The following is a 22,881-nucleotide window of genomic DNA, read 5'->3' as shown; positions in this document are numbered from 1 at the left end:
ACATGCACTTTGTGAATACTCTGGGAGCAGTGGACAGGCCAAACGGGAAGACCGTAAATTGGTAGTGCTCCTGTCCAACTGTGAAATGGAGGAAACATCTGTGCCCCTTGAATATATGAATGGGGAAGTATGCATCCAGCAGATCAAGGGCGGCGTACCTGTTCCCAGGATCCAGAGAGGGGATGATGAAGGCCAGAGAGACCATGTGAAACTTGAGCTTTACTATGTGCTGGTTCAGGCCTCGCAGGTCCAGCATGGGCCTGAGCCCCCCTTTGGCCTTCAGGATAAGGAAATAGTGAGAGTAGTACCCCTTGCGTCTGAACTCCACTGGCATCACTTCCACCACTCCTAGGCCAAGGAGCCGCCCCACCTCCTGCTCGAGCAGGGCCTCATGAGTGGGGTCCCCCAGGATGGACTGGGACAGAGGGTATGGGCAGGGTAGAGATAAACTGGAGGGTATAGCCCCGGGAGACGGTACTGAAGACCCAACAGTCCGAGGTCAGCCGTGACCACTCCAGGAGAAAAGCACACAACCCATTGGAGAAAGGAAGCTTTATTGCAGGTGGATCCCTGGCATGAACTGGGAAGTCGCCCCCGGGCGTCCCATCAAAACTGACATTTTCCTGCGTGCTTGCTATTGGAAGGCCCAGGCTGGGGGGCAGACAGGGACTTCCTCTGCAGGTGCTTTTTATAGTCCCGAGACTTTTTATAAGGGGGCTCATATTTAGAGTAGCTGGCCTGGGTGGGAGCCTGCTGAGGCCTAAACTTGGTCCTGGCTGGAGCCGGAACATAGAGTGTTGTGCGGGAATCTTTCAGGCCGTGCAATTTCATGTCCATCTGTTCCGCAACAGGGCCATGCCATCGAACGGAAGGTCTTGCAAGGAGTTCTGTGCCTCACTGGACAGCCCAGACAGCAGGAGTCACGATGCCCTCCTCATGGATGCCGCGGAGGCCATAGACCTTGCAGCTGTATCCGCGGCATCTGACGCTGCCTGCAGGGTTGCCCTGGCAGCCACTGTACCCTCCTCCACCAGCGCTTTCAACTCCTTCTTGTCACACTCCAGGAGGGAGTCCTCGAATTTGGGTAGAGAGCGCCACAAACTGAACTCATACCGACCCAGGAGAGCCTGATGGTTCACCACCCTTAACAGGAAACTTGAGGACTAATAAACCTAAATAAGTCCTGCCTCCTTGAGTCTTTATTTTTCGGAGTAGGGGCTGGTTGGCCCTGCCTCTCCGTAGCTGACCGACTTGACCACCAGGGAGTTGGGAACAGGGTGGGTGTACAGGTATTCATGCCCCTTGGTGGGCACACAGTACTTTCTGCCCTCTTAGAGATGGAGGGCAAGGAAGCCAGGGTTTGCCACAAGGTGTTTGAAATTTTTGAGACCCCTTTGTGGAGTGGGAGGGCCACCCTGCCCGGTGCCAAGGCCGACAGGACATTGAAGAGGGAGTCCGAGGCTTCCTCCACCTCCTTGGCCTGAAGAGGAGGCTTGATGCCTCCTTTCAATAATTCCTGGTGAGCTTTAGTCCTCCTGTGGAACAGAGGGAGGAGGTGCTGTAATTGCCTTATTGAGGAGGAGGAGGAGGATGTGTGTGCGGGGCTCTGTGTACCCACCCGTACCAGAGGTCTCACCACTTGGTCATCCTCCAGGTGCGGAACCAAAGACGCACACCCCACCGACTCCTTTCTGGAAGGCTGGGAAAGGGAGGCCAGGAAAGGGAGGCCAACGGTCTTTTCAAGGCTCCAGCCACTGAGCAAGCCCCCACAGGGGGCTGCGTTGGGGGCCATAGGTATCATGGTGCCGTCCCAATGCCTCTGCACCTGCAGTGGCACCGGCGGAGCTGGCTGTTCAGCCTGACTAGCCTGTCCCATTGACTGATGACTACGAAGGAAGACCAGGCTGGCATATGACCTGCCGCTGTCCCTGGATTGGGAGGAGCGGTGGCATCGGGAATGGTGCTGATCACGAGACCATGATCCCAACGTGGAAGAGCATACCTCTGGTAGCATCTGCTCCATGATTGGCTCTGGTGGGCAAATCCGCTACAGCAAGGTGCTGGCAATCGATGCCTGGGACTGCGGGAGCGGTGCCACAGCAGGTCCTGGAATGAGATGAAGAATGGGAACTGCGTCGACGCCTGTATTGCAACAGGCTACGGTAGCCTCTCAGAGATGAGGACCTTCAGTGCCTTCTGTCTTGGTCTCGACAGGATCCGGTCTCTCGATGCAGAGCGGTGCCTAGAACCCCTGTCAGTCGGAATCCAGCCAGACAACCCAGTGCGGCTTGACGGGGACCGGTGAGGACTGCGCATGGGGCGGTCACTGAGAGATGAAAGGCGTCGGGAACATTCCCTCAACTGCGAATGGTACTGATCAGATGGCGATAGTGGAAATCCAAGTGGTGGCTTGCCTGTGGACCAGGGAGACAACAGTGGTGGTGCCCCTGGTACTGGCAGAGACAGAACGTCTTGGGCCTCAGAGTCTCTGGATTAAGTTTAGAAGTGTGAGCAACAAGAGTGATGTCGCTGTAGACCACCAGACCAGGGGGATGAGGTGGATGAGGCTTTCTTCCAGCAACTAGCAGAAGTTACTAGATCGCAGGACCTGGTTCTCATGGGAGACTTTAATCATCCTGGTATCTGCTGGGAGAGCAATACAGCGGTGCACAGACAATCCAGGAAGTTTTTGGAAGGTATAGGGGACAATTTCCTGGTCCAAGTGCTGGAGGAACCAACTAGGGGCAGAGCTCTTCTTGACCTGCTGCTCACAAACAGAGAAGAGTTAGTAGGGGAAGCAAAAGTGGATGGGAATCTGGGAGGCAGTGACCATGAGATGGTTGAGTTCAGGATCCTGACACAAGGAAGAAAGGAGAGCAGGATACGGACCCTGGACTTCAGAAAAGCAGACTTTGACTCCCTCAGGGAACTGATGGGCAGGATCCCCTGGGAGAATAACATGAAGGGGAAAGGAGTCCAGGAGGGCTGGCTGTATTTGAAAGAATCCTTATTGAGGTTGCAGGAAAAAACCATCCCAATGTGTAGTAAATAAGAATAGTAAATATGGCAGGCGACCAGCTTGGCTTAACAGTGAAATCTTTGCTGATTTTAAATGCAAAAAAGCAGCTTACAAGAAGTGGAAGATTGGACGAATGACCAGGGAGCAGTATAAAAATATTGCTCAGGCATGCAGGAGAGAAATCAGGAAGGCCAAATCACACTTGGAGTTGCAGCTAGCAAGAGATGTTAAGAGTAACAAGAAGGGTTTCTTCAGGTATGTTAACAAGAAGAAAGTGAAGGAAAGGGTGGGCCCCTTACTGAAAGAGGGAGGCAACCTAGTGACAGAGGATGTGGAAAAAGCTAATGTACTCAATGATTTTTTTGCCTCTGTCTTCACAAACAAGGTCAGCTCCCAGACTACTGCACTGGGCAGCACAGTATGGGGAGAAGGGGACCAACTCTCTGTGAAGAAAGAAGTGGTTTGGGACTACTCAGAAAAACTGGACGAGCACAAGTCCATGAGGCCGGATGTGCTGCATCCGAGGGTACTAAAGGGGTTGGTGGATGTGATTGCAGAGCCATTTCCCATTATCTTCAATTATCTAAACATCAAAAAAGATACTTATGAAAAGTGGAAACTAGGTCAAATTACAAAGGATGAATACAAACACACACAAGTATGTAGGGACAAAATTAGAAAGGCTAAGGCACAAAACAAGATCAAACTAGCTGGACACAAAAGGTTAACAAGGAAACATTTAACAAATATATTAGAAGCAAGAGGAAGACCAAGGACAGGATAAGCCCATTACTCAATGAGGGGAGCGAAACAATAAACAGAAAATGTGGAAATGGCAGAGGTGATTAATGCTTTCTTGGTTTTAGTTTTCACCAAGAATGTTGGTGGTGATTGGATGTCTAACAAAGTGAATGCCAGTGAAAATGAGACAGGATCAGAGACTAAAATAGGGAAAGAACAAGTTAAAAATTACATAGGCAAGGTAGATGCCTTCAAATCACCAGGGCCTGATGAAATGCATCCTAGAATACTCAAGGAGCTGACTGAGGAGATATCTGAGCCATTAGCGATTATCTTTGAAAAGACATGGAAGACAGGAGAGATTCCACAAGACTGGAAAAGGGCAAATACAGTGCCAATCTATAAAAAGGGAAATAAGGACAACCCGGGGAAATACAGACCAGTCATCTTAACTTCTGTACCTTGAAAGATTATGGAGCACACAATTAAGCAATCAATTTGCAAACACCTAAAAGATAATAAGGTGATAAGTAACGGTCAGCATGTATTTGTAAAGAACAAATCATGTCAAACCAACCTGATAGCTTTCTTTCACAGGGTAACAAGCCTTGTGGATGAGGGAAGCAGTAGATGTGGTATATCTTGACTTTAGTAAAGCTTTTAATACTGTCTTAAATGACCTTCTCAAACAAACTAGGGAAATCTGCTATAAGGTGGGTGCATAACGGGTTGGAAAACCACTCGCAGAGAGTAGTTATCAGTGGTTCACAGTCATGCTGAAAGGGTATAATGAGTGGGGTCCCGCAGGGATCAGTTCTGGGTCTGGGTCTGTTCAATATCTTCACTCATTTAAATAATGGCATACAGAGTACACTTATAAAGTTTGTGGTTACCACCAAGCTGGGAGGGGTTGTAAGTGCTTTGGAGAATAGGATTAAAATTCCAAATGGTCTGGACAAACTGGAGAAATGGTTTAAAGTAAACAAGATGAAATTCAATAAAGACAAATGCAAAGTACTCCACTAAGGAAGGAGCAATAAGTTGCACACATACAAAATGGGAAATGACTGCCTACGAAGGAGTACTGCAGAAGAGGTTCTGGGGGTCACAGTAGATCACAAGCTAAATATGAGTCAACAGATAGGCACTGTTGCAAAAGAAGTGAATATCATTCTGGGATGTATTAGCAGGAGTGTTGTAAGCAAGACATGAGAAGTAATTCTTCCACTCTACTCCATGCTAATTAGGCCTCAGATGGGGTATTGTGTCCGGTTCCAGGTGCCATATTTCAGGAAAGATGTGGACAAATTGGAGAAAGTCCAGAGAAGAGCAACAAAAATGATTAAAGGTCTAGAAAACATTACCTATGAGGGAAGATTGAAAAAATGGGGTTTGTTTAGTCTGGAAAAGAGAAGACTGAGAGGGGACCATGATAACAGTTTTCAAGTACATAAAAGGTTGTTACGAGGAGGAGGGAGAAGAATTGTTCTTATTCTCTAAGGATAGAATTACAAGCAATGGTCTTAAACTGAAGAAGGGAGGTTTAGCTTGGACATTAGGAAAAGTTCCCTAACTGTCAGAGTGGTTAAGCACTGGAATAAATTGCCTAGGGAGGTTGTAGTATCACCATCATTGTCTAAACTGCTCTTAAAAATCTCCAAACACGTGTCAGGGATGGTCTAAATAATACTTAGTCCTGCCACGAGTGCAGGGGACTGGACCAGATGACCTCTCGAGGTCCCTTCCAGTTCTATGATTCTACGTTGTGGCCAAAAGGGCTAATGTATAACCAAGGGAATCTCAAGTAGGAGTAAAGAGGTTATTTTTTACCTCTATATTTAGCGCTGCTGCAACCACTACTGGAATATGTCCTGCTCTGGCATCCACAGCTCAAGAAGGATGTTTATCAGTTGGAGAGGGTTCAAAGAAGGGCCACAAGAATGATAAAAGGATTAGAAAACATGCCTTATACTGATAGACACAAGGAGCTCAATCTATTTGGCTTAGAAAAGAGAAGGGATGACTCGATCACAGTCTAGAAGTACTTACATGGGGAACAAATATTGAATAATGGGCTCTTCAATCTGGTAGAGAAAGGTCTAACATGACCCAGTTACTAGAATTTGAAGCTACACAAATTCAGAGCAGAAATAAGGCATACATTTTTAATGAATAAGTAATTAACCATTGGAACAGTTTATCAAGGATCATGGTGGATTTTCCATCACTGACAATTTTTATATCAAGATTGGATGTTTTTCTAGAAGATATACTTGAGGAATTATTTTGGTGAAGTTCTATGGTCTGTGATATTCAGGAGATTATACTAGATGACCATAATGATCCCTTTCTGGCCTTAGAATCCATGAATAAGGCTATGATTTTTTTACTTCTACCTCAGATGGGTGGGAGCTTCAGGGTACCCCTGCCACGCAGTGGGAGACCCCCAGAGCTGGTGGGGACCCCCCAGCACTCCCAGCAGACCCTGCAGCTGAGCTTCCCAATTTGTCATGGATATTTTTAGTAAAAGTCACAGACAGGTCACAGGCTTCCATGAATTTTTCTTCATTACCTGTGACCTGTCTGTAACTTTTACTAAAAATATCTGAGACAAAATCTTAGCCTTATCTATGAATCTAGGACTCCAGCAGCCATGGGCCATGCAAGCATTCACTTCTCAGCCCATGCAGGCTTTGCTATCCTTCTGCAGGTTAGCAATAGGCACACTCCAACCCCGAGCTCTCCAAACATCTCTCTGTAGTACCCAGTCCCTGGTCCACTGGACACTCAGCATCACAGATACACTATTTCCAAAGGAATAGTACACCTCAGTTTCCCAGGTACACCTCAGGATCACTGCTCTGCTTAATTTACAGCTCTTAGATTTGTTTACAGTAAAAACAAGTATAAGTTTATTTAGCCAAGAAAAGAGCTTCAAGTAATAGCAAGTAGGTAGAAGTACTGGAGACAATTGGTTACATCTAACACAAAATAATAGACCTTAAACTAATTTTGATGGAATATATGGGCTAAAAGGTGTTAATATATAACTCAGTCACTGTCCAACATCAAACAACTGGAAATGAGGTTCTGGGTTTCTCATGCAGAAACCTCAGCCTGCTTAGTACCATGACAAGCATACCATTAAACAGTGCTTTAATCTTTTAATAAAGATACAGAAAAGAAGGAAAAACAATTAAAGCCTTTGAAATGTAAAATATTAAGGCTTTCATTTTAACAACATTTTTTGTTCTCTTTCCCTTTAGCAGGAGAGAGTTTTCTAAATCAAAACCCCTTTTGTTTGACAGTCTCCAAGATGCTACCAAAGGTGGTGGTACTCCCGTTCTGGGTAAAAAAGAAGTGAGCTGAGACAGGCTGAAGCCGGCTTCTTTGGATCTGAACCAGGCGGATCCTTAGGCTCAGCTCCAGCTAAGTAGGTCACTGCTTTATGAATCAGGTGTGGTCCTTTTGCCTCTCCTACAGGGGATCAGTGCCTGAAGCAAGTCTCCTGGAATGCTCCATGCTGAGAGACCCTGTTTGGGGCTTTTTGGCTGCAAGACCCCCTTGCAGAACATTGCCTGCAGCTAGTTCTGGAGCTCTTTCCTAGCCCATGGTGTTAAGGTCCTGCACATGTAGCAGACAAGTGCACTTCCATGGGGCAAGCTTAACATATTTTCCATTTCAGATGCCCATGTGGAGAACAGCCGGAACAAGAGGTACAAGTCTCTTGGAGGTCTGATCTGCTATATCAGACCCAAGGACTCATGACAAGAGCACAAACAGCCGCACAGGTGCCAAAATGTATTTAAAAATCAGAATTTGGAGCAAACAAACTAGAACCAACTAGAATTGACTAAAACAAACAAAAGACTTTTTTATTCTTAAAGCCCTGGGAACAAAGTTCCAAAAACCCAGCTCAAGAAAGCTGAGTGAGGTTCCACATCTGCTCGCTATTGTGATTGGAAGTAAATGAAATATATGAGACACCCTCATCATGTTTCTATTTTAACTCTTTGAGCATTCTGAGCCGTGAGGGCAGGGAAAGGGGACACACAAGGATGCTCCAACAAGCACTGCTTTCTAGATGTTTTCACCTATCCCCATTGCACAGTTGGTGCATCCCATGAATGGAAACATACAGAGGATGCTCAAAGAAAAACTTGTGCTTTCCACTCTTAATACATTTGACCCACTTGCTTTCAGATGCTGTGACTCCACTCCTCCACTCTGGCTCCTCCCTGACTGAATTCCAAGCTTCCAATTTCCCTATAATATGAAGGGAACTCCATCCTTGCTCACCTGCCTTTGGTGCTGCTCCTCAATGACCTGTGACTTGGAGAGGGGTGACTTCACACAATCTTGCACAATCCTTTGCAAGTGACTTAGCTGCTGGTCTTTGTCCGCCAAGGCCATAAAGTACTGCTCTTTTGCCCTCTTATTCTGCATCTCCCATGTGGTCTTCTCCTGTCTGCAAAGCAACATATAGTCGACATTACAGAGGGCACTTCCTACAGTATGTCCTGAATAGTCACCTGCAGTACTCAGGAAGCCCAACACAAGCCTAGCAGGGGAACAGACTCATTACTCCTCACAGTTAACCTGTGCCAGGAGAGTTTCTTTGCAACAAGACACTGCTGCTTAGAGACAGAGACACCCAACTCACACAGTTGAAGACTTAAACAGAGCAGGGTTCAGGAAGCCATTCTGCAGTTGGCTTGAGGGCTGCAGCATGTTCACTGCTACACACTTACAGTACCCCTGGACAATTGTCTACAGCCAAGCACTGAGGTACAACCGCATCTGCTCTAACCCCTCAGACAGAGACCAACACCTACAAAATCTCCACCAAGCATTCTCAAAACTACAATACCCGCACGAGGAAATAAGGAAACAGATCAACAGAGCCAGACGTGTACCCAGAAGCCTCCTACTGCAAGACAAACCAAAGAAACCAACAGGACTCCACTGGTCATCACATACAGCCCCCAGCTAAAACCCCTCCAACGCATCATCAAGGATCTACAACCCATCCTGGACAATGATCCCACACTTTCACAGGCCTTGGGTGGCAGGCCAGTCCTTGCCCACAGACAACCTGCCAACCTGAAACATATTCTCACCAGTAACTGCACACCGCACCATAATAACTCTAGCTCAGGAACCAATCCATGCAACAAACCTCGATGCCAACTCTGCCCACATATCTACACCAGCGACACCATCACAGGACCTAACCAGATCAGCCACACCATCACTGGTTCATTCACCTGCACATCCACCAATGTAATATACGCCATCATATGCCAGCAATGCCCCTCTGCTATGTACATCGGCCAAACTGGACAGTCTCTACGGAAAAGGATAAATGGACACAAATCAGACATTAGGAATGGCAATATACAAAAACCTGTAGAAGAGCACTTCAACCTCCCTGGCCACACTATAGCAGACCTTAAGGTGGCCATCCTGCAACAAAAAAACTTCAGGACCAGACTTCAAAGAGAAACTGCTGAGCTTCAGTTCATCTGCAAATTTGACACCATCAGCTCAGGATTGAACAAAGACTGTGAATGGCTTGCCAACTACAGAACCAGTTTCTCCTCTCTTGGTTTTCACACCTCAACTGCTAGAACAGGGCCTCATCCTCCCTGATTGAACTGACCTCGTTATCTCTAGCTTGCTTGCTAGCATATATATACCTGCCCCTGGATATTTCCACCACATGGATCTGAAGAAGTGGGTATTCACCCATGAAAGCTCACGCTCCAAAACGTCTGTAAGTCTATAAGGTGCCACAGGATTCTTTGCTGCTTTTACAGATCCAGACTAACACGGCTACCCCTCTGATACTGGACAATATGTTTTCCTTTGTCTTCAGACAGCTTGGACTAGACTGTGATAAACAACTTGTGTCAGTCTGCAAGGCAGGGATGAAAGGTAAATCAGTCTTCTCATTGGCTGGTTAATTTTGGCTCTGTGGGGAAGGACAGACTGCTGTGTGAATATTTATGGACTGCATTTATTAAGGGTGATAGCAGCATGGGCTGGGCATCAAACTAATAAAATACAGAATTACTCACCCATAAGTAAGGATGGCTTCTGCAGTAACACAAAATTAGGTTAACAATCTACGGGGCCTCAGAGAAGAAACTGGTCACCAGTGGGGAAGGGAGAAATTTGCTCCCACATTCTAGTACTGCATAAATTAGGTATAATATTGGATGGAGTTAGTTATACATTCCTCTGCAATATGCAATACTAGCCACCACTGGAGGCAAGAAACAAAATTAGAAGAGCCATTGGCTTATTCCAGAATGACAGTTTCATATAACCACCTGACCTCATCCTCCAGCCATCCGCTCTATTCCCAATGGGACCCCCCAAATCTTGCATCAAGGAAATTATTTGCCCCCATGGACCCGTATGCAGAAGGGCTGTTCTTACCTGAGCTGGTCGAGCTCCTGTTGGCAGGACAGCATTTCCTGCCTCAGTTGTTCTTGGAGACAATACTGTTTATCAGCCTCTTGCCGATACTCCTGCAGTCGAGCCTTTAAGTGAGAGACCTCAGCTGTTTCCATGCCAATCTGCAGGTACTGCTGCTGCAGATTCTTCAGCTCTGTCAACTTTAATCAAAGGAAAAGAGCAGAATGACAAATCCTGTAACTGATGCCGAATAGACAGGCAAGGTTTTTAAAATTATTTACAGGAATTCCTAAGGTGCTCTTCACTATGGTATCTCGAGAAGGTGGTCACATCCAGCAGTCAGGCAGGGCTTATGGAGTGAGCTATCACTTACTAGACAAGTCCTGCAAAAGTAGTTCAAACAGCATCAGTGCTGGTGAACTGGTCAATTTTGATTTAAAAAAAGATGGTTACTCACCTTTGTAACTGTTGTTCTTTGAGATGTGTTGCTCATATACATTCCAATTAGGTGTGTGCGTGCCGTGTGCATGTTTGTCGGAAGATTTTTACCCTAGCAACACTCGGTGGGTCGGCTGGGTCGCCCCCTGGAGTGGCGCTGTTAAGGCACCAGATATATACCTCTGCTGACCCAACGGCCCTTCAGTTCCTTCTTGCCGGTTACCCCGACAGAAGGGAAGGAGGACGGGTTTGGAATGGATATGAGCAACACATCTCGAAGAACAACAGTTACAAAGGTGAGTAACCGTCTTTTCTTCTTCGAGTACTTGCTCATATTGATTAGGTGATTCCCAAGCCTTACCTAGGCGGTGGGGTTGGAGTGAGATGTTGCAGAATGCAAAACTGCTGAGCCAAATGCTGCATCATCTCTGGACTGTTGAACCAATGTGTAATGTGAGGAAAAAGGTGTGAATCGATGACCAGGTAGCTGCCCGACATATTTCCTGGATGGGAACATGGGCCAGGAAGGCGGCAGATGAAGCTTGAGCCCAAGTAGAATGGGCGGTGAGGTGGCTAGCCGGAACGTGAGCCAAATAATAGCATGTATGGATGCAAGATGTTACCCAAGATGAAATTCGTTGGGATGAGACCGGTAGGCCTTTCATCTGCTCTGCCACAGTTACAAAGAGCGGACGTGACCTTCAAAAGGGTTTTGTTCTCTTGATATAAAAGGCGAGAGCCCTGCGAACGTCTAGAGTGTGCAGCTGTTGTTCCCGACGCGATGGGTGCGGCTTCGGGAAAAAGACTGAGAGGAAGATGTCTTGATTGACATGAAAGGCAGACACCACCGTAGGGAGGAAGGAGGGCTGTGGTCGCAGCTGTACCTTGTCCTTATGGAATACCGTATACAGGGGGTCCGCTGTCAAGGCCTGAAGCTCAGATACTCGTCTTGCCAAAGTAATAACGATGAGGAGGGCCGTCTTCCAGGAAATGTACAGCAGCGAGCAGGTGGCCAGTGGTTTGAAAGGAGCATCCATAAAGTTTGGCTAGCACCAGGTTGAGATCCCAGACAGGAGTTGGGCGTCTGACTTGAGGGTACAAACGTTCCAATCCCTTGAGGAACCTTGAAACTATGGGGTTAGAAGATTGATTGGCCATTTTCCCCTGGATGGAAGGCAGAGATGGCTGCCAGATGCACCTTTATGGAAGAGACCGGTAGGCCCTGTTCTTTCAGGGACCAGAGGTAGTCCAGGACAGTAGGAACAGACACCTGCCTGGGGACTGAGTTACGCTGAGCACACCAGTAGGAGAAACGCTTCCACTTGGCCAGATATATCATCCTAGTGGAAGGCTTCCTACTGCCCAAGAGCACCTGTTGGACTGAGGCAGAGCAACGCAACTCAGACTGGCTCAACCACGCAGCAACCATGCTGTGAGGTGAAGAGACTGCAGGTCCAGATGGTGAAGCCTGCTGAAGTCCTGTGTTATGAGATCTGGCCAGACTGGCAGGGGCATCGGGTCTGCCACTGAGAGGTCGAACAACATGGTGTACCAGTGCTGCCTCAGCCACGCTGGAGCAATCAGTATCAGGTGGGTTCTGTCACTGTGGAGCTTGAGTAAGACTCTGTGGACGAGCGGAAATGGTGGGAAGATATAGAGTAGATGCCTCTTCCACAGGATCAGGAATGCATCTGAGAGGGAGCCCAGGGAGCGTCCCTGGAAGGAGCAGAACACCTGGCATTTCCTGTTCTCTCGGGAGGCAAAGAGGTCTATGTGGGGAACCCCTCACTTCCGGAAAACAGAATGGATGACGTCCAGACGAAATCAACCACTCGTGAGACAGGAAGGATCTGCTGAGGTGATCCGCCAGAGTGTTCTGGACTCCTAGGAGAAAAGACGCTACCAAATCGATCGAGTGGGCTATGCAAAAGTCCCAGAGGTGGACGGCTTCCTGACAAAGGACGGAGGAGTGTGCTCTGCCCTGCTTGTTTATGTAAAACATGGCTGTTGTGTTGTCCGTGAACACTGATATACAACGGCCTTGGAGATGGTCTCGAAACACTTGGCATGCTAGATGGACCGCTCTCAGCTCCCGCACATTGATGTGCAAGACCAGCGCTTGAGGCAGCCAGAGGCTTTGAATGAGAAGGTCCTCGAGGTGGGCAACCCAATCCAGAGATGACGCGTCCGTGGTTAGGGCCATCGAGGGTTGCGGTGGGTGGAATGGCATCCCTGCACAGACTAGAGTGGGTTTTAGCCACCAGGTTAGGAAGCCCAGAACCTTCCGGGGAATAGTGAGCACCAAGTCCAGGCTGTCTGTGGGGTTGGTATATTGAAGCAAGCCAGGTTTGAAAGGGATGGAGGCGTAGCCTCGCGTGCTTGGTCACGAAGGTGCAGGAGGCCATGTGACCTACTAGGCTGAGGCAAGTGCGCATCGACATTGTCGGGAAGGTTTGAAGACCTCGAATAATTGAAGCCATTGCTTGAATATGCGACTGTGGGAGGCAGGCTCTGGCCAGATTGGAGTCCAGAACCACTCCTATGAAGTCTATTCTCTGCGTGGGTGTCAGAGTAGATTTCTCTGTGTTGATCATCAGGCCCAGGCTCCCGAAGAGGTCTTTGACGATGCGCAGGTTCTGCGACACTTGTAACTGGGAAGTTCCTCGAATGAGCCAATCGTCGAGATATGGGTAGATGTGTACCCGATGACGCTGGAGGGAGGCGACGACTATAGCCATACATTTTGTGAACACACGCGGAGCTGTGGAAAGGCCAAACGGAAGTACAGTGAACTGAAAGTGTTGATGGTTGACCACAAACGGACGTACCGTCTGCATGGAAGGTAAACTGCGATGTGGAAATATGCGTCCTTCATACTGATGGCGGCATACCAGTCTCCCGGATCCAGGGACAGAATAATGGTCTCCAGGGTTACCATGTGGAACTTCAGCTTTATTATGACTTTGTTGAGTTCTCACAGGTCTAGGATCGGTCGCAGACTTCCCTTTGCCTTGGGGATTAGGAAGTAGCAAGAATAAAACCCCTTGCCCCTCATGTCTTTTGGTACCTCCTCTATGGCTCCCATGGCTAAGAGCTACTGGATCTCTTTATTAGAGGAATTGCTCGCAAGAGGAGTCCCTGAAGAGGAATAGGGAGGGAGGGTGGGAAGGTGGGGTTGAAACAAACTGGAGGTAGTATCCCACTTTCACCGTGTGCAGGACCCAACGATCTGAAGTTAGCTGGGACCAGGCAGGGAGGAATTGTGAGAGGTGGTTGAAAAAGGGAGGAGAAGGATCCGGTAGAGCAACTGGTGGGCTGCCCTCGGGCGTCCCATCAAAAGTTCTGCTTGGGGTTCCGCTGGTGGTTTAGGGAGCGCCTGATTTTGACCTCCTTGAGGGCCAGACTGTCTCCGATAATTCCCTCTACCACGCCTTCTGCTAAAGTCCTGACGCAGCCTAGGCGGGGCGTTAGGGCGGTGTGGCTGGGGCCAGAAGGTCCTGCATTGGGTCACTGGCGTGTGCATACCCAGCGAGCACATTATAAAGCGATTGTCCTTCAGACTTTGCAATCTGGGGTCAGTTTTATCTAAGAACAGGCCCTGGCCTTCAAAAGGCAAATCCTGAATAGTTTGTTGTAATTCAGGGGCAAGACCTGATACCTGGAGCCAGGAGATAGGCCTCATCGTCACTCCTGATGCCAGAGTTCTGGCTGCAGAGTCCACTGCATCCAGAGAGGCTTGGAAGAAGGTTCTTGCTACTTTTTTACCCTCCTCAAGTAGGGCTGTAAATTCTTGATGGGACTCCTGGGGAAGAAGCTCCGTAAACTTCCCCAAGGACACCCATGTGTTAAAGTTATACCTACTTAGGAGGGCTTGTTGGTTTGCCGCCCTAAGTTGGAGGCCCTCGGCCGAGTATATTTTGCGGCCTAGGAGGTCCATGTGTCTAGACTCCTTCGACTTAGGAGCTGGGGCTTGCTGACCATGACGCTCCCTCTCGTTCACCGATTGCACCACTAAAGAGCAAGGAGGTGGGTGAATGAAGAGATATTCATACCCCTTTGAGGGGACCATATATTTTCTCTCTACTCCCCTTGCTGTAGGTGGAATCAAGGCTGGGGATTGCCAAATGGTATCTGCATTAGCCTGTATGATGCGGATAAATGGAAGAGCCACTCTAGTAGGTGCATCAGCCTATAGGATGTCCACGACAGGGTCCTCTATTTCAGGGACCTCCTCCACCTGTAAGTTCATATTCTGAGCCACTCGTCTCAAAAGGTCTTGATGGGCCCTGAGATCGATTGGTGGAGGGCCTGAGGAGGATGTTCCCACCACCGCCTTGTCAGGCGAGGAGGAGGAGGAGAGGCCCAGGACCAGGGGGTCCTGTGGGGTTCCTGCACTTGAGGAGCATCATCTGTGTCAGGTGGAACCTGGGTGTCTGCAGATGGTATCGGAGCCTCATCCGTGCTCGTGGGGGGGGGGGGCGGCTTACTGTCACCTCTGGTACCCGGTGTTCTGACGAGGCTGACCGTGGAGCCACTGATGGAGCACCTTGGGCCTGGTGGTTTGCCCATGGTGTCCAGAAGGACCAGTGATGAAGCCCTTGCTCATGGCTCTGGCTCTCTGGGAATATATGGCTGGGGACGTCACAGTCACGCTCCTGAGGATAGGATGCGCTACCAATCTGCGATGACACCGATGTGTGTCTCGATGGCCGATAGACCCTGAGAGGGCACCACTGTTCTGGATGCTCGATCCCGGGGAGGTACCGGGGAGCGGCAGCGGGAGCTATAATGGTACCGCGAGCGAGACTGAGACCTTCTACCATAGTGGTGCTGGGAGGTCGACCGGGATCTCGAGTTCCTTTGTCTGGAGTGACTGCGGGATACACGATGCCGAGAAAGGTGCCGTGAATGAGATCGGTACCGGGAGTATCCGGCTGGAAAACGAGATGTCGAATGGTGCCACGAGTGCGACCGGTACCGTTACGGAGAGCGGTGCCAGGACTGCGAGCGGTGTTGCAAGCGGGAACGGTATGATCAAGAGCGTCTGTGAGACCGTGATCTTGAACGACGTCTCTCTGTTGGACCAACGGAAGATGGCCTTACCAGGGCCGGTTTTCCGATGGATTGTATGACCCGCGCTGGCGGTGCCGGGGGTTGAGGCCATGTCGACTCCGTCATGGCGATGAGCTCCCTTGCTGTGGAGAAGGTGTCCGGTGTAAAAGGGAGGGCAAGCTCAACCACAGCATGAGCTGGGGAGCTGCCAGGCACCGGACTCAAAGGTCCTTGTGGGACCGGAATCGACGGTGCTGCAATCGGCGGTACCTCAGTCGACGGTGCCGCAGCAGAGGATGGTGCTGGATGAACCGTCTTCGAAGAGCGCTCCTTCTGTGGAGCTGAAGCAGCTGGAGTGCTATGTTGCTTCCTGGGTCTCGGGGACAGGGAGCGGTGCCAAGCAGGGGCTGGTGCCGGGGCTCCTTCTCGGTACCGGAGCGGTCTGGGGCCGAAGGGAAGCTCCTTACAGAAGCAGTCTGTTGGGCGCTCGGTACCGACGCTGCAGGACTAAGTGCCGACTCCATGAGGAGCTGTTTCAATTGAAAGTCCCGCTCCTCCTTCGTCCTTGGTTTAAACGACTTGCAGATGCGGCACTTACCGGTAAGGTGGGATTCCCCTAGGCACTTGAGGCAGGAGTTGTGGGGATCCCCTACTGACATCAGCTTTTGGCACGCCGAGCATGGTTTGAATCTCCCATGCAGTTCTGGTCTCCCATGTTTAAGAAGGATGAATTCAAACTGGAACAGGTTCAGAGACGGGCTACTAGGATGATCCAAGGAATGGAAAACCTGTCATATGAAAGGAGACTCAAAGAGCTTGGCTTGTTTAGTCTAGCCAAAAGAAGGCTGAGGGGGGATATGCTTGTTCTTTATAAACATATGAGAGGGATTAATATTAAGGAGGGAGAGGAATTATTTAAGCTTAGTACCAAGGTAGACACAAGAACGAATGGGTATAAACTGGACACTAGGAAGTTTAGACTTGAAATTAGATGAAGGTTTCTAACCATTAGAGGAGTGAAGTTCTGGAACAGCCTTCCAAGGGGAGTAGTGGGGGCAAAAGACATATCTGGCTTTAAGATTAAGCTTGATAAGTTTATGGAAGGGATGGTATGATGGGAGAGCCTAATTTTGGCAATTGATCTTTGATTATCGCCAGATAAGTATGCCCAGTGGTTGGTGATGGGATGTTGGATGGGATGGGATCTGAATTACTGCAGAGAATTTTTTCCTGAGTGCTGGCTGGTGAGTCTTGCCCACATGCTCAGGGTTTAGCATATTTGGGGTCGGGAGGGAATTTTCCTCCAGGGCAGATTAGCAGAGGCCCTGGAGGTTTTTCACCTTCCCCTGCAGCGTGGGGCATGGGTCACTTGCTGGTGGATTCTCTGCAGCTTGAGGTCTTCACACCACAATTTGAAGACTTCAATAACTCAGGCATAGGTTAGGGGTTTTTTACAGAAGTGGATGGGTAGGGTTCTGTGGCCTGCTTTGTGCAGGGGGTCGGACTAGATGATCGCATTGGTCCCTTCTGACCCTAGAATCTATGAATCTATGAATCCCGGTGGCTTGGGAACGGGCCCGTACCGGGGTGGAGGAAAGGGGATAATCCCCTATCCTCCCTTAAAACTATATACACTAACTATAAATACAATAACTTATACACACAATAAACAGCAAAGAACTATGAGTAGCTAGGGATGTGGAGATCAGCAAAGCCGTGCTCCACAGTCCCAACGGCCGTTACGGGTGGTAAGAAGGAATAAAAGGGCCGTTGGGTTGGCAGGGGTATATATCCGGCGCCATAACAGCGCCACTCCAGGGGGTGACCCAGCCGACCCACCGAGTGTTGCTAGGGTAAAAATCTTCTGATGAACGTGCACATGGCGTGCACACACCTCATTGGAATCGATATGAGCAAGCACTCGAAGAATTGGCCAGAAACAAAGACCTTAGTAAGTTGTTCTAATAGCTAATTACTCTCACTGTTAAAATTTACACCTTATTTCCAGTCTGAATTTGTCTAGCTTCAACTTCCAACCAATGGCTCTTGATACATCTTTGCTAAATTGAAGAGTCCATTATCAAATATTTGTTCCCCATGTAAGCAGTAAAAATGTAATCACCACCTCTTAGCCTTCTCTTCACTAAACTAAAGGACTTGATACCCTTGAGTTTATCACTATAAAGCACGTTGTGAAAAGGTCAGGCCAGATAGCTATGGGAGAGTACTAAAGGAAGCCATAGAGCAGGAGCAGGTGGTGATGGCGTTGCACCACCAGGGAGCTGAGCAACAGGATGGCCACGATGTAGTCACTGAGTGTCTCCTGGCAGTTGCTGTTGTAGCTGAAGACGCATTTCTGCAAACTGTTCAGGGTTATGAAGCTGACCTGTTCAAACATGTCCAGGATGCAGAGCCTGACACCACCAGCCAGCGCCACTTGGCATGCATGTTGTCAGTGCTCTGAGTCCCTTTTCCCTTGGTAACTGAACAGAGGTTACTCTAGGCTAATTAGGATACCAGAGGTCAATCAAAGGCCTGCCAGAACCTGTTAAAAGCCTCTCTTCCAGGCAGCTATGCGTGTGTGATAGGAGTGGTGGGAGGAAAGTATGCTACTGGAGGGCTGGGTGGTGCAGATGCTGACATGCACCAGGAGGGAAAACTCCACAGGTACAGGAGGCAAAGTAGAGGGGAAACTCTATCCAACATGATGAACAATCCTTCTGTGCCCCGGAGGTCTGAAGGGCCTGGTTTGTTGCCACCATGCCCGGAGGAGCTCCCAGAGACTAAGAGGCTTCCTTCCCACTTCCTCATCAGGGAGGGTGGAGGGAACTGTGCTCAGGCAAGGTATGGACAGCAAGCCCAGGGACATGGAGAAATTCTGAGGTAGAGGAATACACCGGCTCACCACTAAGTGGAAGCACAGAACCCCCAAGGCAGAGGAGTGCTGTCACTACGTTTTCTAATGCCATGTCTACACTAGCACTTATGAACCCCCCTACCCCTAAGCGACATAAGTTTTGCCAGTATAAGCGCTCATGTGCACAGTGCTATGTTGGTGGGAGAAGCAAGTCTAAGGGAAAAAACAATTGAAGACAGTTGGCAGTTTTTCAAAGAGACATTATTAAGGACAGAAGAGCAAACTATCCCACTGCGTAGGAAATATAGGAAGTATGGCAAGAGACCACCTTGGCTTAACCAGGAGATTTTCAATGACCTAAAACTCTTTTTTGAGTCCCACAAAAAGGGGAAATTCGGTCAAATTACAAAGGATGAATATAAACAAACAACACAAATATGTACGGGCAAAATTAGAAAAGCCAAGGCACAAAACAAGATCAAACTAGCTAGAGACATAAAAGGAAACAGGTACACATTCTACAAATACCTTAGAAGAGGAAGACCAAGGACAGAGTAGGCCCATTACTCAATGAGGGGGGAAAGACAATAGCAGAAAACGTGGCAATGGCAGAGGTGCTCAATGACTTCGTTTCGGTTTTCACCAAGAAGGTTGGTGGCGATTGGATGTCTAACATAGTGAATGCCAGTGAAAATGAGGTAAGATCAGAGTCTAAAATAGGGAAAGAACAAGTCAAAAATTACTTAGGCCTTGTCTACACTACAGAGTTGCAGCGCTGGTGAGGGGGTTACAGCGCTGCAACTTAGGATGTGTACACACTTGCACAGCACGGCCAGCGCTGCAACTCCCTGTTTGCAGCACTGGCTGTACACCCGGTTGAGCCTCGGGTGTAGAGGATCCAGCGCTGGTGATCCAGCGCTGGTCAGCAAGTGTAGACACCCACCAGCGTTTTTATTGACCTCCGTGGCATAAGCAGGTATCCCAGCATACCTTAGAAGCCTCTCTGGTAATCATGCAAACTCCACTGCCCTGGGCTCACCTGACCCCTCCTTTAAATGCCCCGGGAATTTTAAAAATCCCCTTCCTGTTTGCTCAGCCAGGTGTGGAGTGCAATTAAGCAATCAATCACTCAGCGACCATGCCTCCACGCAACAAACGAGCCCCAGCATGGACCAATGCAGAGCTGCAGGACCTCATAAGTGTTTGGGGAGAGGAGGCTGTGCAAGCACAGCTGCGCTCCAGAAGGAGAAATTATGATACCTATGGGCAGATATCGCAGTCCTTGATGAGAAGGGGCCATGAACGGGACGCGTTGCAGTGCAGGGTCAAAATTAAAGAGTTGAGGAGTGCTTACTGCAAAGCTCGTGAGGGAAATCGCCGCTCAGGAGCTGCCCCCACGACCTGCCGTTTTTACCAGGAGCTCGATGCCATACTTGGGTGTGACCCCACTGCCAATCCTAGGAGCACGATGGAGAGTTCAGAGCAGGGAGAAGTGGGGGAGGTTGTAGAGGACGGCGACAGTGAGGCTACTGGCGTGGAGGGAGACACCCCGGAGTCCCAGTACACATGCAGCCAGGAGCTCTTCTCAAGCCAGGAGGAGGCTAGCCAGTCGCAGCAGCTGAAAGTTGATGGTGAGGAAGAAGCTGAGGATCGTGCTCGGGGTAAGTAGATTTTTATGTTTTGGGAGAGGAGGGTTTTGGTTATGGCTGCCTGCATGCATGCCTAAACGTGGAATAGCCCATTGATTTGCTCTATCATGTCTCTGTAATCTGCCTCTGTAATCTCTTGAAAAGTTTCAGCAAGAGCGTTTGCAATTTGCTTTCTCAAGTTGATCAGGAGAGCCACCATGGTCCCTGTCCCGGTCAGGCTAACTCGTCCGATCCACTGTGCAGCGAGGGGTGGGGGGACCATGGTTGCACACAGGCAAGCTGCATAGGGGCCAGGGCGGTATCCACATTCCTGTAGAAGACCCTCCCTCTCTTCCCAGGTAACACGCAGCAGTGATATGTCTGGCAGTAGGAAACCCTGTTGAGAGTTTAGGGATACTTGAGTGCAGGGCGCCAGGTTCACGTTTCCCCAGCCCACGGTGCTCTGTTGTTAACCCCCCCCTTCCAGCACGTAGCCAGCCACGCGGTGCGCTCCGGTGTTCCCCACCCCCCCTCCAAGCAGGCATCCAGCACCGCGGTGTGCTCCTGTGTTCCCCACCCCCCCTCCAAGCAGGCATCCAGCTCAGCGGTGTGCTCCTGTGTACCCCACCCCCACTCCAAGCAGGCATCCAGCATCGCAGTGTGCTCCGGTGTTATGCACCCCTCTCCAAGCAGGCATCCAGCACACCAGCTACCTCCTGTACCCATTGCTGATGAACCCTAGTGACCCATTGGTCAATTCCCACTCCCAAGGGGAAATAGGGGCAAAACCACTCACCCCATTGCTCACCATGACTTAGCTTGCCTGCTCTCTCTGTGTTATGTGAGGTATGTGAGAAGGATGCTACCAAAAGTCTAAAAAGTCCTTCAACGTGTGATAATAAACAAACAATCTCTCTTTTTTCTAGTGACCTTGACTACTGCAGCCGGATCACCGACCTCACGTAGGTTGCAGAACTTGAGACGGAATCCTAGAAAATCAAAAGAGGAATTGATCAAATCTGTTACGAGCCACTACAACAGAGAAAGTAGGAAGACGCAGGAATGGAGAGAGAAGATGTATGAATGGAGACAGAGTGTACATGAATGGAGGCAAACGGAAAGCAGGAGAAAGGAATTGTCTGCCAAAAAAACCACAAAGCAGATAAGCCTCCTGGCTCGCCAAACTGAGTCTTTCGAGTCTCCTGTAGCCATGCAGGCAGATATGTACTGTGGTAACCCACAGCCCTCCCAAAGCCCTCTTCCTTGTTCCCCAGTATTTCCACAAAACAACTTTCTCCAGCAGCCAGTTCCTTATTATCCCCAGCTGCCCCCAACACCTTTACGATCACCTACCAGCCCTGATAACTATAATTTTTACCCTGTTCACTCCACCCCCATTATTCTGCAGCATAGTAATCCTGAAGTGCAGCAGACATTGAATAGTGATCAAAATAGGACATATTCAAACCTGTGAATGTACAGTCCACCACCCCAACCCCCTTGCCTGTTCTGTACTGTATGTTGAATAAAGGTTTTTTTTCTTTTTCACTACGTTATATTATTGCTGTAAGTGGTAAATATTATACACCAAGGTAAAGCAAAGCACATCAAATGCATCTAACATTACTGTTGGCTCTCAGCATCAAATTGCTCCCTTAAAGCATCCCTAATCCTTGAAGCCCTTTCCTGGGCCTCCCTATTAGCCCTGCTCTCTGGCTGAGCAAACTCATCCTCTAGGCGTCGAACCTCGGAGGTCCACTCCTCACTGAATCTTTCACCCTTCCCTTCACAAATATTATGGAGGGTACAGCACGCGGATATAACAGCGGTGATGCTGCTTTCCACCAAATCTAGCTTCCCATAAAGACAGCGCCAGCGTGCTTTCAAACGGCCAAAAGCACACTCCACAGTCATTCTGCACCAGCTCAGCCTGTAGTTGAACCGGTCCTTGCTCCTGTCAAGCTTCCCTGTATATGGTTTCATGAGCCAGGGCATTAAGGGGTAAACGGGGTCTCCAAGGATCACAGTGGGCATTTCGACGTCCCCTACTGTGATCTTGCGGTCTGGGAAAAAAGTCCCGGCCCTCAGCCTCCTGAACAGGGAACTGTTCCTAAAGATGCGTGCATCGTGCACCTTTCCAGGCCATCCTGAGTAAATGTCAGTGAAACGCCCACGGTGATCCACAAGCGCTTGCAGAACCACGTAGAAATACCTCTTGCGATTAACGTACTCTGATGCCAGGTGGGGTGGTGACAGAATAGGAATATGCGTCCCATCTATTGCCCCTCCACAGTTAGGGAACCCCATTTCTGCAAAGCCATCCACAATGTCCTGCACGTTCCCAAGAGTCACGGTTCTTCTTAGCAGGGTGCGATTAATGGCTGTGCAAACTTGCATCAGCACCATTCCAACGGTAGACTTTCCCACTCCAAACTGGTTCACCACCGATCTGAAGCAGTCTGGTGTTGCCAGCTTCCAGACTGCAATAGCCACCCGCTTCTCTACTGGCAGGGCAGCTCTCAATCTCGTGTCCCTGCGCCGCAGGGTAGGGGCGAGCTCAGCACAAAGTGCCATGAAAGTGGCTTTTCTCATGCGAAAGTTCTGCAGCCACTGCTCGTCATCCCAGGATTGCAGGACGATTTGATCCCACCACTGAGTGCTGGTTTCCCGAGCCCAAACGCGCCGGTCCACGGAGCTGAGCACGTCTGTTACTGCCACAAGCA

At 49.2% G+C, this 22,881-nt stretch overlaps 1 protein-coding gene across 8 annotated transcripts in view; it reads right to left on the bottom strand.

Annotated features, from left to right (window-relative positions):
- The window catches only part of GOLGB1 (golgin B1), a 154,535-nt gene that overhangs the window by 39,579 nt on the left and 92,075 nt on the right, over positions 1-22,881 (bottom strand). For 7 of the 8 annotated variants that reach the window (XM_050952566.1, XM_050952576.1, XM_050952586.1 and 4 more), the window contains 2 exons: positions 10,205-10,383; positions 8,060-8,228 (listed from right to left, as the gene is read on the bottom strand). In XM_050952566.1, the coding sequence (XP_050808523.1) occupies positions 8,060-8,228; positions 10,205-10,383 (348 nt within the window). Of the gene's footprint in view, positions 1-8,059; positions 8,229-10,204; positions 10,384-17,633; positions 19,242-22,881 lie in introns of those variants that run through there. The other variant, XM_050952605.1, reaches the window with a different exon arrangement.

This window comes from Gopherus flavomarginatus, chromosome 1 (genome assembly GCF_025201925.1).
Source record: "Gopherus flavomarginatus isolate rGopFla2 chromosome 1, rGopFla2.mat.asm, whole genome shotgun sequence".
In the NCBI taxonomy this organism is placed as follows: Eukaryota; Metazoa; Chordata; order Testudines; family Testudinidae; genus Gopherus; species Gopherus flavomarginatus.
Note: the sequence above shows the minus strand (reverse complement) of the source record. Positions and strands in the feature narration are given on the sequence as shown.